Raw genomic sequence first — 17,393 nt, 5'->3', positions numbered from 1 at the left:
GAACCAAGTGGTATTTTTTAAAACTATTGCCAAATTTTGGTGAGCTTGTGCAAATTTTAGCCTCAGTTTCCCGTTCCTAGCTGACAGGAGGGACACTCAGTGTGGTCTACCCCTGCTGCCATCTGCTTCATGGTTCTATTAGGCTGACAAGTCAGAGACAAAGGACTCAAATGTACAAATTACACAGGAACTCTGTTCATTTCCTTTAATGGAGAAACGGGTCAGTGCACAGATATATTGTCCAACAAGGTGGAATAATCCAGAAATCTTTGAGGCAAAAGGTGTCACAGGATGGATAATGTATAATCTGCAGACAGGTTAGAAATCCAGAAAACTGAAACCATGTCATACACTACAGGCTAGCAGAAACAAAGCCTTTTAGACTACAGTCAAAGCTAACACGATGTACAGGCAAAGATAACTTAACTACATGTACGCACATGCAGAAAGAGGGATACCAGGTAGGGCATAAAATGGAGGAGTCTAGAATGAGAAACATCATTAAAACATAAAATAGGAGTAAATAATTCGATCAAACAGGAGTAACAGGTACATAAAATCTAAAGATTAATCTGAGAAAACTACTTTATGCTCATCACAGGTTTGATTGTATGTGCTTTCAAAGATAGTATTACTTATAACTTTTTTATGTAAACAAATTATTTGAGCTACTGTTACCTTTCTGTCTTTTCAAACCAGTTTATCTGTCCCCCTATCACCTCTAACATCAACAAGGCATTTTCATTTGCTAAACTGCTGCTTGCTTGATATTATCGCAAGAGACCCTTGGGCATAAAATAGATCAGCAGTTTGTGAAATACTGAGACCAGCTGACACCAACAACCTGGTACCTTAATAAGGGATATTGAACTCATTACAATGGGAAGTTTTTTCCTTGAACAATGAAGCTTAAAGTCAGGATTTTTCAATGCATTTGATCAACCCTTGCAACTTTTCAAACACATTTAAGCATAAATAGATGTTTTATGTTGACAACACATTTATTTGCCAGCCAACATGATTTTTCTGTCACCGTTCTGCAGCTCCCGTGTTTTACTTTGGAGAGGTCCAATATCATGTGGATGAAAGTGACGGCTATGTGGAGGTCAAAGTGTGGAGGACAGGAACCGATCTGTCCAAAACGGGGACTGTGACAGTCCGTTCTCGGAAGGTGGAGCATGCTTCTGCTGAAGGCAGGTTTCCGATCAAATATTGGTTTTAAATATTTTGAAAATAATTAAATGTATCACTAATCCTCATAAGTCTTTATTCTGTGTGTCTCCTCAACAAAATCCTGTTTTTTCCCCCTCTCTGTTCTATTTGCAGCTGGTATTGACTATGTGGGCATAAGTCATAATTTGGACTTTGCCCCAGGTGTCAGCATGCAGACATTTAAGGTCACAATTTTGGACGATATGGGACAGCCAGAGCTGGAGGGGGCCGAGAGCTTTGAGTTAGTTCTGCAAATGCCTGTGAATGGTATTCTAGGAGAACCTGGAAAAGCTACAGTCTTCATCAATGACTCACAGTCTGACTGTAAGTAATAAATTTAATCTTTACATATTCGGTTCTGTTTATAGCTTTGAATATGAAATAAACATACTGTATGATAAACATAGACTACATAAGGTCACGGTCCTTGTCTCGTGATTCTTTGCCTATCTATAGTTATTGAATAATTCTTCGTCAATACACACAATAATAATAATAACACACCAATACTATGTTACATGTTATTGTTTTCATTCATTGCATTGTTGTTATCATTAAAAATGATGACATAGGTCATCTATGATGCAATAGAAATTTTATCACTGTTCATTTCATTTGATCGCCAGTGCCGAAGGTCCATTTTCGTGAACCGGTTTACAGTGGAGAGGAGAGTGATGGTCAGATAACAGCAACAGTGTACCGCAGTGGTGACATCTGGCACAAATCCTCTGTTCGCTGTTACTCCCGTCAGGGCACCGCACAAGTTGCCTCTGACTTCGAGGAGCGTCCCAACACAGATGCTTCTATCATCACTTTTTCACCTGGTATATTTGATCAAACATTTATGTTTTTTATTTTTTGTATATTTTAAATCGTAATTTTATGTTGAGTTAATATTTACATTTAAAAGAATGTTATTGCTTTAGAGCAGTGGTTTCCAATCTCTTTTAGACAGACCCCACTCTTTGCGTAGACAGTATGCACTCCTTATATCATGCTCACATGCATACCCTATGTTTGTGCTTGTGCTTATGGTCCATGAAGCCATAAAGAAAACTTTGTTGAATAAAATATTTTTTGGACAATTTTACAAAAAACATTCAGCTTTTTATACTTTTGTGCAGGAGTAAGAGTTCAGGATTTAGCGACTTAAAAAGAATAACTCCAATTTTAGTCCTCCAAAGACCTCTTTAAAAATTCTGCTATTCTTCTGAGTCAGTTTTTACATTTTTTGGGAATCACTGCTTTGGAGAACAGTCAAATTTGTTTAGTCTGCTTTTAAATTAAGGCTTTAATTGTTTTGTGTCAACAATTTTTCTCCTCACATTAGGGGAGGTGGAGAAGCCGTGCATCCTGTCACTGGTTGATGATGCATTGTACGAGGAGGTTGAAGAGCTAAGGCTGGTCTTAGGGACACCAAAGAGCAGCTCACAGTTTGGCGCATCAGTTGGATCTCTTAATGAGGCTCTGCTTCAAATAAAGGACACAGCTGACAGTAAGTGAGACAAAGAACAAACTATTGGTCAGATATGTTAGGCTGTGGTGCCAAATAGGAAGTTTTCTATAATTTGACCGTCTTAAGATTTAATTTTTGCTGTACTTGTCTTCTTTTTTATTTTCCAGAACCAATCATTCGGTTTGCAGAAACCAAGTTCAACATTAATGAACCGAAGGAAACTGGGACTGTGGCAACTGTGAAGATCCCTGTGGTACGAGTTGGCGACACATCAAAAGTGTCAGTGGTTCGGGTTCATACCAAAGATGGGTCAGCTGTCTCAGGAATGGATTATTACCCAGTGTCTCAAGGTGAACTTTATAAACACTTTAGAAGTTGTTATAGAAGGTCAGCAGGACTGCAAAAATCTGCATAAAAATGATTAAAAATTCTTAAGGAAAAGCAATATTTTCCCAAATGTGCAAAACACAATTGAAATTCACCAAAATATGTAAAAACAGATGTTCTTCGTAAGAATGCTAAAACCATCATTTGTTTGCAACTTACTGTTTTTCCTTCGAGTACTTATTAGTATAACGAAGACAATTAAAAGTACTCAAAAACTTTAAAAATCAGCTTTTCAAAAACATTACTTTTAAGACATACTTTTGGTCAATTTTCATTTTGAATTAGTAAAAGATTAAAATAATTTCCTGTACCTGTAAAAGAAGCAAGAAAAAATAAGTACCAACCAAATTGGCTAGGGATGTTAATTTCTTTCATAAAGGGAAGCAAAATGTCTGCAGAACTCTGGTGAAGGATCATGTAATTTTTAATTGAATTTCAGTCATCTGTTCATACTCTGCTAGTTGGATGATTCCATTCAGCTCTTTCAGAAAGTCTCACATTTGACTTGTGTGGATGAAGACATCCAGCCTTTTTAAAAATTTACCCTTTTTGTAGTTGATTCTTGCATTTCTCATTACTTTCATATATGGAAAGTGTGTCATTTTTTTTGCAATATTATGTCACAGCATCACTTTTTTTTATTCAAAAGTCTTCTTCAAAAAGATGAAACACCTTTGAAACTGTGCAGAAACAGAGTGGGGATTCAAACCAGCAACCCACTGAGTCTTGGATGCTTAGGTGTCCATGCTCAAAGATCCCTCTCACTGTGAGATTTTTAAAGAAATTTTTAGCTAATCAAATGATTAGTTTTGGATTTTCATACAACTTTGCCAGAAATACCAACATACATACTGTAAGGTATTAAAACATCTAGTTTAATGTGTGTTGCCTTTTTGTTTCCTGAGTGGATCTGTACATTAAGCATAATGAAAGAGAACCCTGGCCTTGATGGCATCTGTTTTTGTTGCCACATAAATATGACAGAGATGAATACATTACACAATCACTTTTGCTAATGATGTGTTTGTCCTGTTTTTGTGCAATTCATTAGCTGCATTTAAAGCTGTTTGTGTCTGTGCCCAGACATCAAGTTTAAACAGGGGGAGAAACAACATGTCGTAGAGGTGGAGGTATTGCCTGATGGAGTCAGAGAAATGAGGGAGGCTTTTACAGTCCATCTAAAGCCTGATGAAAACATGGTGGCTGAAACTCAGGTCAGTCATGCTTTCATTCCTTTTACCACAATATTACTATTGCTCTTAATTTGGGGAGCTTTACAAACTGTAAATGTGAAAAGAAGTATAGAGCCATATTTATTCAGGTCAGTCAGTCCCTGAGAGATGAGGGATCTGTTTTTTTAGGAGTGTGCTGAACAGACAACAGCAGCACTTTGCTGTAATGAAAATATTTCACAATAAATAATAGATCATTTAAGAAAAGGAAAGAGCATCCAGCACACTAAAAGAGCCTGAGATAGAAACAGAAAAGGGTGTAGTTGAAGAAGAATCTGAATAAAGAATTTAAAGACAGGCAGCTGTCATCACTCCCAAACTCTTTCTTGAACAGGTGACGAAAGCTATAGTTTACATTGAGGAGTCCAACAGCATGGCTGATGTCACCTTCCCCTCCTCACCCCATGTCATGTCACTGCTTCATTACGATGATGTCGCCAGGACAGCGGACAACTTCCACCCACCAGCTGGCTACCCAGTCATCTGTGTCACAGTGAGTCAAGCCGCACATCTGACTGGAACTATTTTTAAGAAATTGACAGAAATATAGCACTGCCAACCAAAACGATCAACCAAATTTGATCGTTTTCCCTTAATGAAGACAGCAAAACCATATCAGAACACTTCTACCCCACTACCGTCCACCCCCACAACCACCCAGGAAGCTAATAATTAAATTGTCCTCCAGGTTTTGGCCTGCCTGTCATTATAAAGGCACACTGCATGGTTTAGCTGGGCTGCAGTCCTCCCTCTTTCACACATGGAAGATCACTTCCACTCTCAAAACACTGTCTCGGTGGGACTCTTAAGTGGATTCTCGTGATGTGTTAAGTCATTTGATCCTCAGGTGGCTGCTGTGTGTGGTTTGTGTGTGAGCAAGTGAGTACAGGAGAGTGGATGTGCTTGTTTTGCTGCAGTGTGTGTGTGAGACTGTCGAAGGAGGCAAAATGAAGTAGTCTTGTCAAAAAAAAAAAAAAAATCAAAAAAGTGTTGAGTGCTGCACCAGAGGGGCTTAATGTCAACAGGTTTATAAGCAAATCTGCAGAATCTCTTTAAAGCTCACCTCTTCATCCATTATCTCTACCCTACTAAATATCCAAAAGCTAATTATAAACACTCCATTATAAGAACATAACATATTGAAACATCTGAATTTGATCGTCTCTGCTGTCTTTTATACTCACCCACACCCCCTGTGCCCCATCTTGCAGGCTTGCAACACGAAATACCCAGACTATGACAAGACGGGTCCTATCTGTGTCAGCGAGCACATCAACAACACCTTGACCCGCTACCGCTGGCTTATCAGTGCCCCAGCAGGTCCCGATGGCGTCACCAGCCCCATGAGGGAGGTGGACTTTGACACGTTCTTTACCTCCTCCAAGATGATCTCGCTGGACTCGGTCTACTTCCAGGCAGGTTCGAGGGTGCGGTGCGCTGCTCGAGCTGTTAATTCTAATGGGGAGGAAGGTTTGGAGCTCAACAGCCCCATTGTCACCATCAGCCAGGAGGAAGGTGAGAGGCAAACAATGAAGGAACCCCATTCTGTGCATTTCCACTTACCCAGAGGGAAACAAGAGATATCTAATAGCGATTTGATTCCCTTACTGCACAAAGAAAGAGCTTTGTTCTTTAGGAATTATGAATCTTCAGGAAATGGGATTTTTAAATAATACAGTGGAGCTTTCTATTGAATAATATAAAATCTTCTCTTCTTTGAGAAGCTAGGTTTTTGGGGCCATTGTTTTTTATGTGTGTGCAACACACTTATTTTGAAAAAGAGAATCTAATGAACAAAAATGTAATTAAGGTAGTTTGGAAACCTTTGCATTTCAGAAATCTCAGTTTGGGGTTTTTTCAGACCTTTTTAAAATTGTGTTTACTCATTTACTTTGAATACCTCTGTTTAAATGGATTGCTACTCCTTCCCAACATTTAACTACTCAAGGACTTGCAACATTTTATGTATTTCCAGTAGGTAATCAAAAATAATATCTCTGTCTCCTTCTTAAATTGGTTTCATTTAATCTACTTTGGTGTTAGTTTGAAAATTGACTTTAAGATTGTGAGTTAAAGTGATCCATTACGACATGGATCAGCTTTATGCAAAAATAGAAAATTTTAATAACGTGCATGCTTAACACTTTTCAAATAGTCTGTTCCTGACATCACACTGTTGATATAAAGCTAAGTGTTTCTTAAAGGTCAAGCACTCGTACTCACATGCACACACAAACACCCCCACACTCACCACTGAGGGGGAAACCCAGTGAGTAACTCATCAATTAATAATACTTTATAGATGGTCTATAATAAGACATTTTTCCCCAGCTTGATTGTTTAAGACGCAGCAGTCTTAAACAATGTTCTGTCTCCTTCTTAAATTGATTTAATTTAATCTACTTTGGTGTTAGTTTGAAAATTGACTTTAAGATTGTGAGTTAAAATGATCCATTACGACATGGATCAGCTTTATGCAAAAATAGAACATTTTAATAGCATGTGCACTCTTTTCCCTTCATTATAACAGTTCAAGTATCCCATAATTTAGTGCTTCTACAAGCTATTTTCTGAGAATGGTTCAGAGCTATCAGTCATTTCTCAAAAAGAGAAAAGAATGCTTGGTTTTTGCTGTTGCTACGCAATCATTTATGCTGTTTTCCACCTACACATCCTGGAAGCAACAAGTCCAGACCTGCTCTCACTGGGTGGTCGTCGTGTATTCCTGCAAATATGGAAATCACTACCTGACTTGGTAACAATCATTTGTGTAGAAATCTCCAAATCAGTTTTTTCTCTTCCAAAAGAGACTCATGCACATTGATGAGCCATTCTTACTTTGATTTGCAGTTTGTGCTTTTGTCTCTGGTTTTATTTTTATGTCGTAAAAAGGTGTGTGTCAGCCTCGTAAAATGGGAACTGTGGGCGCTGAACCGTTCTCTGCAAAGCTGCGCTACACAGGAGCAGATGACCAGAAACACCCTAACCTCATCAAAGTGACCATCACCATGCCTCACATAGATGGTAAGTTTGGAGCTGGAGGCAGGTCTGCTTCCACCAATGAAGTCAAGTGTAATGTAGTGTGAGTAATATTCACCACTGGGGATCAGCAGCAGCATGGCAGCCAGAATATTTATTGAATCCTGGCAAAAAAAGATCAGCATCAAGGCTACTCCTTGATATTAATTTTGGTTTTGATTCTCTATTCATCACTTATTAAGCTTATTGTATTTTTTCCAATTCTTTGCGATCAAACCTTTTTGCATTTTGCCCCTTAACAATATAGTCAATATAATTCATTATTGCTCATATGATAGACTTAAGTAATAATAGTACAAATTTGTGTAAAATATTGGACTAGGGTAAGTTTTTCTATGAAGTCCCCTTTAGTCTTTAGTAAACAACTGAAGGTAACATAGTTACTTGATTGTGCTTTAAAATGACACAATGTATGTATGTAAAAAATACATATTGTAGACCCTTTATAAACAATTGGTAAGATGAATTTGGGAATAAACTGAGCATTGTTTGATGGTTAGCAAAACCATCAAACAATGAAGATTAATTTTTGCAGTTTTAGAAAGCAAGTCTACAAATTCCTTTAAATCCTAAATTTAATTTTTAAACAATTTGAAGTCATTTTTGTTTGTCTGTGCTGAAACCATCAAATCAAATGTATTAATATTCTCATTCTCAATAAAAAAATGTAAAAATTGTAGATCTTTGTTGTGTCTTAGAATTCAATTATTTCTGGGAGTGGCTTGATATGCCTTTTCCTTCATCTGACTCTGATTATCTAAAAAGCTGGGACATGTTTCAGAGCACTATTCATTACATCCTCTGAAAATAGAAAAGGTCTGGGACAAGTGTGAACACACCAAAATATTGCTGTCCACCTAAACAAACAGACTGGGTAAGAAGAAATGTTAAATATTTTAGTATATTATAAAGCACTTAACTAGAGCAAAAGGTGACCCTGCAAAGTGTTGCTCTGCGGGACAAAATCCAAATGTAGGTCACACTTTTTAGACTGTATTTAGAAATCAGTTTGAGAGCAATGTATCATTTTACTTTCACCTTACAAGTATGCACTACTTTATGTTGGTCTTTCATATAACATCCCACTAAAATAAAGTTTTGCAAAGCACGGTATCTCTCAAAGATATCTGACCATGCCTGGAATCTTTTCCCATTCAATTTTGCAGGTATGCTTCCAGTAATCTCCACTCGGCCCCTCATGAACTTTGACCTGACTTTGAGTCCAGATGGAACCCGAGTCGGAAACCACCGCTGTTCAAATTTGCTTGACTTCAATGAGGTCACAACAGGTCACAGCTTCATCACTGCTTCGACACGCAGCCCAGAGAGCATGGGGGAGTCTGCGCCCTACCAGTTCAGCGGCTCTTTGCGGGGGAACAGCACGCTGCGCTTCTACAGGAACCTGAACCTGGAAGCATGTCTGTGGGAGTTCAGCAGCTACTACCACATGTCTGAGCTGCTTACGGACTGTGGGGGTACAATAGGCACAGATGGACAGGTGTGTGTAACCTTTGTCCAAAACAGCTTTTAAAATTCAATCTAGAGATTGTTTGTACATTTGGGCGACTGCTGCGTTTGTGTGGATTGTGGCCTGTTTGTGCCCTGTTGTGTATGCTCAGTCTATTTACACATTGACGTCTGAATGAGAAGGTGACACAGACAGAGCAGCGCCATATCTCTTTTCCTCCTTTAAATGTTTCATTCAGTGGAGGTTTGTACGTTTGTTTGCTAATTCCGGACAACTGTTTGGGACATCTTTCAGTGAGAAAGTACACACCAGCACACAAAACACTCAAAGTTTATCTCGAGTCTAGACAGCTATTGATTCTCTTAATGCTGAACACTGCTTAGATTGACACAAAACTGTTAACATCATCAATTGAAGCCATTATATTTGAAGATTTCCACAAATCCATCTTTCAAACGATTTTTAGATAGCTCTGTCAAATGTATTTATTGTGACCAGATCCTTAGAAAATCAAAATTTCTGTTTACATTCTCTCTGCAGGTGTTGTAGTGTTTACTCTGCAATTTTATAGTGGTTCTTATATAGTTTCTTTGAAAATGACCCCTGCTCTTGTCCTGCTGCTCTTTTGTTCTCCTCCAGCCTTTGATCTTTCAGCTTCTTTTTTGCTGATTAGACTGCATGTGTGAAGTTTGGTATAAATGTGAGTGTGTATGCAATGCAGAAGGAGATGGAGAGGAAGTAAAAATAACTTTTGCTGGCAACACACAGTAGTTACATGTAAGGTTTGTGATCCACAAGACCTGTGTTCCAGTTGTAATTGCTGTCCTGGAACAAGAAAAAAGAACAACATTTCCAAGGTGTTCACTGCCTTCTGGTTCCAGGTGGATACATAAATCAAAGAGCACAGATTAGTTGATACTAACTGCAATAAAGATTTAACTTTAACAATAACATAAGCTGAAATCTGAAAAATGTGACATTCATGGGAATGTATCAAACAGGTCAGTGATGATGTTACAGAGGCATTCAAAGCAGGGCTATGTTATAAAACAATATCTCAATTTTTGGGCATCTCTTGGAGCAATGTTCAGTCCATCATGTGAAAATAGAAAGAGTATGGCTGTAAATCTACTAGAGCAGGGCATTTTCTCCTCCAGGTTGGTAGAATATAGAATATGAATATCCAAATCATGTTCACTCTATGCCGGTTAAATATAATGTGTAAGTTATGTATATTTTAAAGATGAACTTCTAATCTAATTTGAGTGAAGTCCTGTAATTCAAACCTTTAAAGGCAGATTGAATAATACCAAAAATATTGGTGTACAGGGACATCTAGTGGTAGCATTTTGGGCACGGTGTTTATAGCATATGAATGTGACTGAATAAGTTGCAGTGAATTATTTAAACATGTTTATGTTTTAATATATATACAGTATTCAGTTGTGATCAGTAGAAAGTTTTTTATTGTTGAAACAGTTGCTTTGAAAGGTAAAAGAGATGTCGGTATCAGCCTACATCACTGGTTGTTTGTGTATAACACAAGGAGGCGTTTCTGTATCCTGAACCCACTGAGTAGGAGTAGGAGACTTCAAGGACCTTGAGGAGGAGAGCACTGTGTTCATCTGTTACATCTTTCCTGTACTTATTATAGGTTTTCAACCTACAATCATTTCTTAATCTGAAAGATTGTGAAATGTTTTACTAAACTGCTTTAAGTAAATACCAAGTACTGTACTTGACAAGGGGGTACAGAAAATGGATGGATGGATGGAAGTACTTTTTTATATGTATAAAATATGAACTTCATTCTATGAAAGACTTATCTATATAACAACAGCATAAAAATCAGATGTCTGCATTCAGTTATTTTTAAGGTAAATAGAAACAACTAATTTCCACTTGAAATTTCCTGCAGGTGCTGAACTTGGTCCAATCTTACGTAACCCTGCGTGTGCCTCTCTACGTGTCTTATGTGTTCCACTCACCCCTGGGCACCGGCGGCTGGCAGCACTTTGACCTCCAGTCAGAGCTGCGCCTCACTTTTGTGTATGACACAGCAATTCTGTGGCAGGAGGGCATCGGCAGCCCCCCACAGGCAGAGCTCCAGGGTAAGTTCCCATATCAGAAAGAGTAGTGTTTCTTAAAAGAAATGAATTTTCTTTTGAATTTATATACATATATATTTTTTTCATAGGATCGTTGTATCCTACCAGCATGCGCATCAATGAGCAGGGACGTTTGGTGGTGAATTTCCGCACGAAAGCTCATTTCAGGGGTCTGTTTGTTGAGTCTCATTCTTCAGGCAGAATCAAAACAACCGGTAATACTGACTGACATGATTTTACAATGAAACTTGCTGATTCCTAAAACAAAAATAAATATTGTTGATGCTGATATCACTTTTAAACTTCTTAAAATGTCTCTAGCAACATCCATGTCATCCATGGTGATGAGTGTGGACCACCCAGGCCTGACCTTTAACCTCACCTTAGTGAGGACTGAGCCCACCTACAACCAGCCAGTCCAGCAATGGACCTTCCTTTCTGATTTTGCTGTAAGAGGGCGTGCAGCTTTTTTCATCCCATGATTAGGACAGTATGAGACTCATTGGGTGCTAACCTTAAGTATTATTGCACTTCTTCAAAAGTGTTAAACATCTGCAATCTGTAATAGATTGTATTTGTATTTAACAGAGAAGCAATAATTGTTCTGAGTGCTGTTAACATGATATAAAATATTGCTATAAAGCACAGATGCATCCCAAAAAAATTATAGAACTGAAAAGTATGTTTATTTTTGAAATTCAAGTCAAAAAGGCAGTATTTCTGCCTTTTTGAAGAAATACTCTATAAAAACCTGTTTTTAGCTGGTCTTATGTAATATTTCCTTTTTTTAACAAACACATTTTTGGAACGCCCTTTACTTTTGTATTTTTTGTATACAGATCAGAGATTATTCTGGAACATACACAGTGAATTTGATCCCATGTACAACATCTCAGAACATGGAATACACTGTTCCACCTGTTTGCAATCCCAGAGACTATCTCACTTTTGATCTCGACATTAGATTTCAGCAAGTAAGTGTAGTCCTTTGAAGGAAAATCCACTCATGAACAATTTGTATTTGTTTTTCTGTCACTTTTTGCCTTGACTCACTGACATAGCTTAATCTCTCTGTAGGTGAGCGACCCAGTTGCAGTGGAATTTAGTCTGAATACTCAGATGTTCTTGCTGTCCCAGAAGAGCCTTTGGCTTTCTGATGGCTCTGTGGGTTTTGAACAGGAGAGTGACGTCACTTTTTCTGAAGGTGAGACGTTTCATTTCCTGTATTAATTTTGCAAAGCTGCATTACATTTAATAAATATATAGTCTCCACTTAATTAGCTTTGCTAAAGCGCAATAGGCTCAAACATTTAAAAAGGGATAAAAATAGAACAAAATATCAACATTCAAGATTCACAATGTTAGCATATAGAACTGACACTTTATTTGCTTCTTTTAGGTGACACAATATATGGTCGTGTCATGGTGGATCCAGTGCAGAATTTGGGAGATTCTTTCTTCTGCAGCATAGAAAAGGTGTTTCTCTGCACTGGTGCTGATGGCTACGTGCCCAAATATAATCCAACCAAGTTTGAATTTGGCTGTCTCGCTGACTCTCCATCCTTGCTATACAGATTCAAGATTCTTGTGAGTATACAAAAGTTTTAAAACTTAAAAGTGTGAATCGTTGAGAAATCTTTTTTTCTCTACCTTCTTTTATCTAAAAATCAATATTGTTTGACTTACCAGGACAAGGCCCAGCCAGAGACTCAGGCACGTGTGTTTGGAGATGTCAGTTTTAATGCGGTGCTGGCAGTAGACGATCCATCAGCTGTATCTCTTGTCAGAAAGTCAGGATCTGATGGGTTTAGCCTGGACTCAACAGCCATGTTCCAGGTATGCTATATCTCATTGATGGAAGCTTTGTAGTCTTTCTGCCATTTAATCCATTAATCATTTTTATAAGGACCAGAGGAGATTTCATGCTGTAAATGCTTGAGACAGAAGAGTGGATTTACTAATCAGGGGTCTTACACTCCTCAAAGATCAATGTTCTTCAACTTTGTGTTTTTGTGTCTACTTCAATACACCTGAATAAAATGTTAAGGTCATTAGCAAGGTTCTGTAGAACATGGATGTATGCTGAGGAGGTAAATAAACCATTTTATTCAGGTGTGTTAGACCAGAACGACATCTAAAAGTTGTAGGACCACAACACATAAGGACTATAGTTTGAGACCCCCTTTTTTAAAAACGGTCTAGATTGTCTTTAATATCTTGTATTAGCTGGTATCACTGAAAAAAACTGTATTTGTCTATTTCCTGGAAAATATAGACTGTGAATGTGACTATTTTAATAGTAAACAAAATGCTTATCCATATGTGCTTTATGCAGTAGAATGTAGAGAATGTACAATTACTGAGACTGTTTTTCTTAGTGTTCATAGCTATTCTCATCCTCAGGTCGCTGCAGGGCGCGAATGGTATATACACACCATTTACACCGTTCGCTCCAAAGAGAACACCAACAGGGGCATTGGGAAACGCAGCCTAGAATACCACTCTTTTGTTTCCTCTCTGACATCATTTGGCACAAAAAGACATCGCAGAAAAAGATCTGCTCACGACAAAATCCCAGCAATTGCAGAAGATATTGGAATAGATAACGGCCGAGGGACCAACATTATGCATATTGCTTTAGACCGCACCAAGAGGAGGTCAAGGGGATCAGATGAGTTGTTCCCTGGTGGCCGAGAACTTGGTGAGCTGAATGCTGACAATCAAGAGGAAAGTCTAGTGAGCATTGTGGGGGTACTGGTGGGGCTGCTGCTGACAGTCCTCATTATTGTTACCATTGCCCTGGTACTGAAATCCAGACAAAAGGATGGGAAGGAGGTATGGAGCGAGGGAGTGCAGGAGGTGGTGAAAGGTTCTGTCAGCACCGAACCCATGCTGGTGGTGAGGATGCAAGACTGCCACAACAGCTCTGAGGTCTGAGCCATGAATGCATGAATTGGACAGACGGACACACAGAATACGTGGGAGGAGTTTTTATATATTCCTTTTCTTTTTCTGAGTTACTTTTACAACACCAAAAACATTCAGTTGAGCAAATGATCTTAGAGTGTGCCTGTTAATGTTACCACTGAACTGAATTCACTTGAGTGCACTCAGTACAACACTATTATGCCAAGTTTTTATTTGTCATTTCAGCTTTTGCTGTTGATACCATAGTATTTTTGGTCTTAGGTAAAGACGTAATTGTGTCTAAAAGTGCCTGAAGAAACTAATCCTTCAGGACAGTCGACCCCAGTGTTCGTCAGGATAATGCAGACTAAGTGAAAAATACAGTGCTGGAGGAAGGTAGCATTCAGTATGAAAACCTTCAATAAAAACATGAAGGAATCACAGTATTGCAATGTCAACACAAAAGTTTTAAGCATAAATGTCATACCATGATTCAAGTACTTTATTTAAAATAAAAAGCAACAATTATTCCTATAATACAGTCATAATAATAATGTTTTCTATTTGCATTATTCCTTGTGGCATTGCAGTAAGATTGATTGTATTTGCAATAAATTAGCAACAAAAGTTTGTTTCTGGAGCTAATCATTTGCAATAAGTTGTATTTTTCAGACAACTGGACAGCAGTTTAGCTAAAATTATTTTGCCTGCTTTGATAATCATATGTCCATGTGAAGCTGACATGTCTGAACATGACTACTAAAAGTGTTAATATATTAATCTTAAATTGTGGCTTCCATGGAGTGAACATTTTTACTCCTGCAATTAGTGGAGTATTTTTCATAGGTTAATAACAGGCGATGAATCAAGATGAAAGCTGAATCAAAATGAAACAGCAACCAATGAGCAATCTGCATATTTGCTTTGTTTTGGCAGCAAATTATCACCAGAGAAAAACATTGGCTTCTATAAATTATTAACAGCACCACTGAGAACAGATCAGATTTTAGGTTTAAAAAATAATGAGCAGTGTTGTTACATCCTTTTATGATGAATATTAATCTGAGTGCATGACATCCTGTTTTTTTCATTCTCCACCCTCATCAGAAAACTAGCTCTAAATTATTGAAGTAATTATTAAATTCTCAGTTTTTAAAGCAATCAGTAACTTCTTCAAATCATTCTCCTAATCTTTTAAAGTTGAATATGTGTCCCATTTAAAGTAGTTTATATTTTCCTATTTTTATTATTATTATTATTATTTATATTGTATCTGATGCTATTTAATTACTTGGAATATCTGCTCAGGTAGCTAGCTTGCAACTACAACATGCAGTGTGCAAATCCAGAAATCATACAAAGCTTAAATATGTAAAATATTTTTAAAAAATCTTAAAAGTAACTCTTGTTGCAACAGATTAATGTCAAAAAGTCCAACAGAGGCATCAGTTCAAGATTAAATTAACTGTGGTTATTGATGGTACAGTTGTTATTCTTTGAGCTGGACACTAAAAAGAGAGGGAAGAGGTTTGAGGTAAGAGAGAAAAGTTGGAAAGCATTTAGGGCTAGTCAAAAGAAGACAAGAATTTCCATCTTAGCAGCAGCAATGCTAGATGATTTTTCTGCTTGATATTTGTCAAATCATCTTTAGTTGTGAGAGTGTTGTTGACTGGCAATCAGCCTGTTTCACAGTATGACCACAGGTCATTGATTCAATCTCACAACCAAAGATTTTCAACATGAGAAACTGATAGCTGCAATCCAAATTAGCATAAATGTTACTTGTAACTTCCCAGCTGTAGTTTGTTACCTTAATAAGGGTAAGAGCCTCTCAATTCTAAAACATAAAGGTCTTTGTCTTTGTGACCAAAATATTTCCAAACAGCCAAAATTGTCTTTTGTGTTACTGATTGAAAAGTAAAACACCAGCAGTGTGACGAGGCATGCATATTTGCTGAGCACATGTCACTGTGCAATCTGTGTTCTAGACAGGAGAAAACTTTGATTACTCTTGTACTTTTTCTGGCAGCTCGTAGAGACAGTTTTAAATAGTAGGAAAGTACGACAATGAAAACACCTCTGCTGTCATCAAACAGTGGAGGCTCCAGTACTTAACATTTCACCGTTACATTTTCTGCTGGCTGCAAAAGATAATTAAGGATACTGGGGATATCTTAGAAAGGTGAAAGGTTGCAGTATCCATTTTGTCATTTTAGCATACTTTTGAAAATAAAAGACATCTTCTATTATTGTACTCGTTTTTTAAGAAGATTAGCAAGTATCCTGTAGAGTGTTTTCTGAAAGATTTGTCAGGATTTCCCAATTTATAGCAGAAAATCTAAGACAAAATGACAGTCACTTCTTTATTATAACTTATCTTAACCATGCATATCTAATTTTAGTAGATAAGCAACATCTGAAAGGACTTTTGCTCAATTATTAGTTAATTTAATCATTGTATGTATTCATTTTTTTATATACCTTATGACATTGTATTATATTTTTCCAACTATGTTTTTTTTTACTCTGTTGTGTGCTTACTTGTATGAACCATTTTGAGTATTGGTGAACCACTATGTTTCTGATAGAATATTGTCATATTTATTAAATGTTAATGTAAAGTTGTTTTCTTTTTAAACACAGGTTAAGGTATGCTTGTGAAAAAATGCTCATCTCAGGAGTTTTCCCTTTTGCTTTGAATAGGCACGGTGTTGTAGTTTTGACTGAAGAGAACCTCCACAAAGCCACTTTCAGCCTCTTTGTTAAACTATTGATTAGTCTGGTGAAAAGATATACTCATACCTGAAGATCTGACTTCTCTTTCTCCCACATTGTGTATTTCTCAGCTTTATTTCTTGGCAGTGCTGTGTAGATTTGTTGTTTTGGGACAAGCAATGCACACAAACGAGCTGTTTACAGATCACTATGGGATCTGTATACAGTACAGTTTTTGCCATTTCACATACATTCATGATTTTATTAAGATCACTTCTGAAATTTACCGTTTATGTGTATTGTTAAATCAGTGTCTTACTCTGCTTTGAACATGTTCACATCAGTGTGCTTGAATGTTTGTCTCATGATGCTGTGAGGCATTACTGTATAAATATGGCTGATATTTGTCAGGGTAAGGTGATGTGGTGATAATGTGTCAATCAATGGGAAATGTTAAGATTTAAGAGCCTGCTGAGATCTAACTGTGATTTCTTTTGTACCCTGATGAATACGAAAATGCCACAGTCTCTAACTTCAAATGCACTTTCTTGCATCACTTCACTCACATGTCACTACAAGCTATGCAATGTAACTTTCACTCCACAGCCAGTCATCTCCATGGACACCAGTATTTCAGCACAATCAATCTTGGTATTGTCTTTTTATGAATTGATTTTTATGTAAATGTAATTAATAATAAATATGATTTACTGCTCCTTGCTCGTGAGTTATTTTTTAATCTGTATTTGTATAGAGTTTCATGTTATGTCTGTAAGATACAAATATGAATTATGGCACATTAAATAAAGTATTTATTTTCTCAACATTTTTTAAATAACATATGTTGAGAGTAATTACCAAAGTATTGC

General features: G+C 37.3%; 1 protein-coding gene across 1 annotated transcript in view; it reads left to right on the top strand.

Moving 5' to 3' along the window:
- Positions 1-17,244, top strand: part of LOC114153707 (FRAS1 related extracellular matrix 2) — a 69,067-nt gene extending 51,823 nt beyond the window's left edge. The window contains exons 7-24 of the mRNA XM_028032413.1: positions 1,044-1,193; positions 1,327-1,536; positions 1,839-2,036; positions 2,543-2,707; positions 2,836-3,018; positions 4,139-4,269; positions 4,622-4,780; positions 5,499-5,802; positions 7,180-7,311; positions 8,493-8,824; positions 10,713-10,905; positions 10,992-11,117; positions 11,224-11,351; positions 11,742-11,876; positions 11,980-12,106; positions 12,302-12,489; positions 12,592-12,738; positions 13,306-17,244. Of these exons, the coding sequence (XP_027888214.1) occupies positions 1,044-1,193; positions 1,327-1,536; positions 1,839-2,036; positions 2,543-2,707; positions 2,836-3,018; positions 4,139-4,269; positions 4,622-4,780; positions 5,499-5,802; positions 7,180-7,311; positions 8,493-8,824; positions 10,713-10,905; positions 10,992-11,117; positions 11,224-11,351; positions 11,742-11,876; positions 11,980-12,106; positions 12,302-12,489; positions 12,592-12,738; positions 13,306-13,839 (3,542 nt within the window). The 3' untranslated portion in view covers positions 13,840-17,244. The remainder of the gene's footprint in view (positions 1-1,043; positions 1,194-1,326; positions 1,537-1,838; positions 2,037-2,542; positions 2,708-2,835; positions 3,019-4,138; positions 4,270-4,621; positions 4,781-5,498; positions 5,803-7,179; positions 7,312-8,492; positions 8,825-10,712; positions 10,906-10,991; positions 11,118-11,223; positions 11,352-11,741; positions 11,877-11,979; positions 12,107-12,301; positions 12,490-12,591; positions 12,739-13,305) is intronic.
- The last annotated feature ends 149 nt before the right edge of the window (positions 17,245-17,393 follow it).

This window comes from Xiphophorus couchianus, chromosome 11 (genome assembly GCF_001444195.1).
Source record: "Xiphophorus couchianus chromosome 11, X_couchianus-1.0, whole genome shotgun sequence".
NCBI lineage: Eukaryota > Metazoa > Chordata > Actinopteri > Cyprinodontiformes > Poeciliidae > Xiphophorus > Xiphophorus couchianus.
This window is presented reverse-complemented; position numbering and strand designations above follow the sequence as displayed.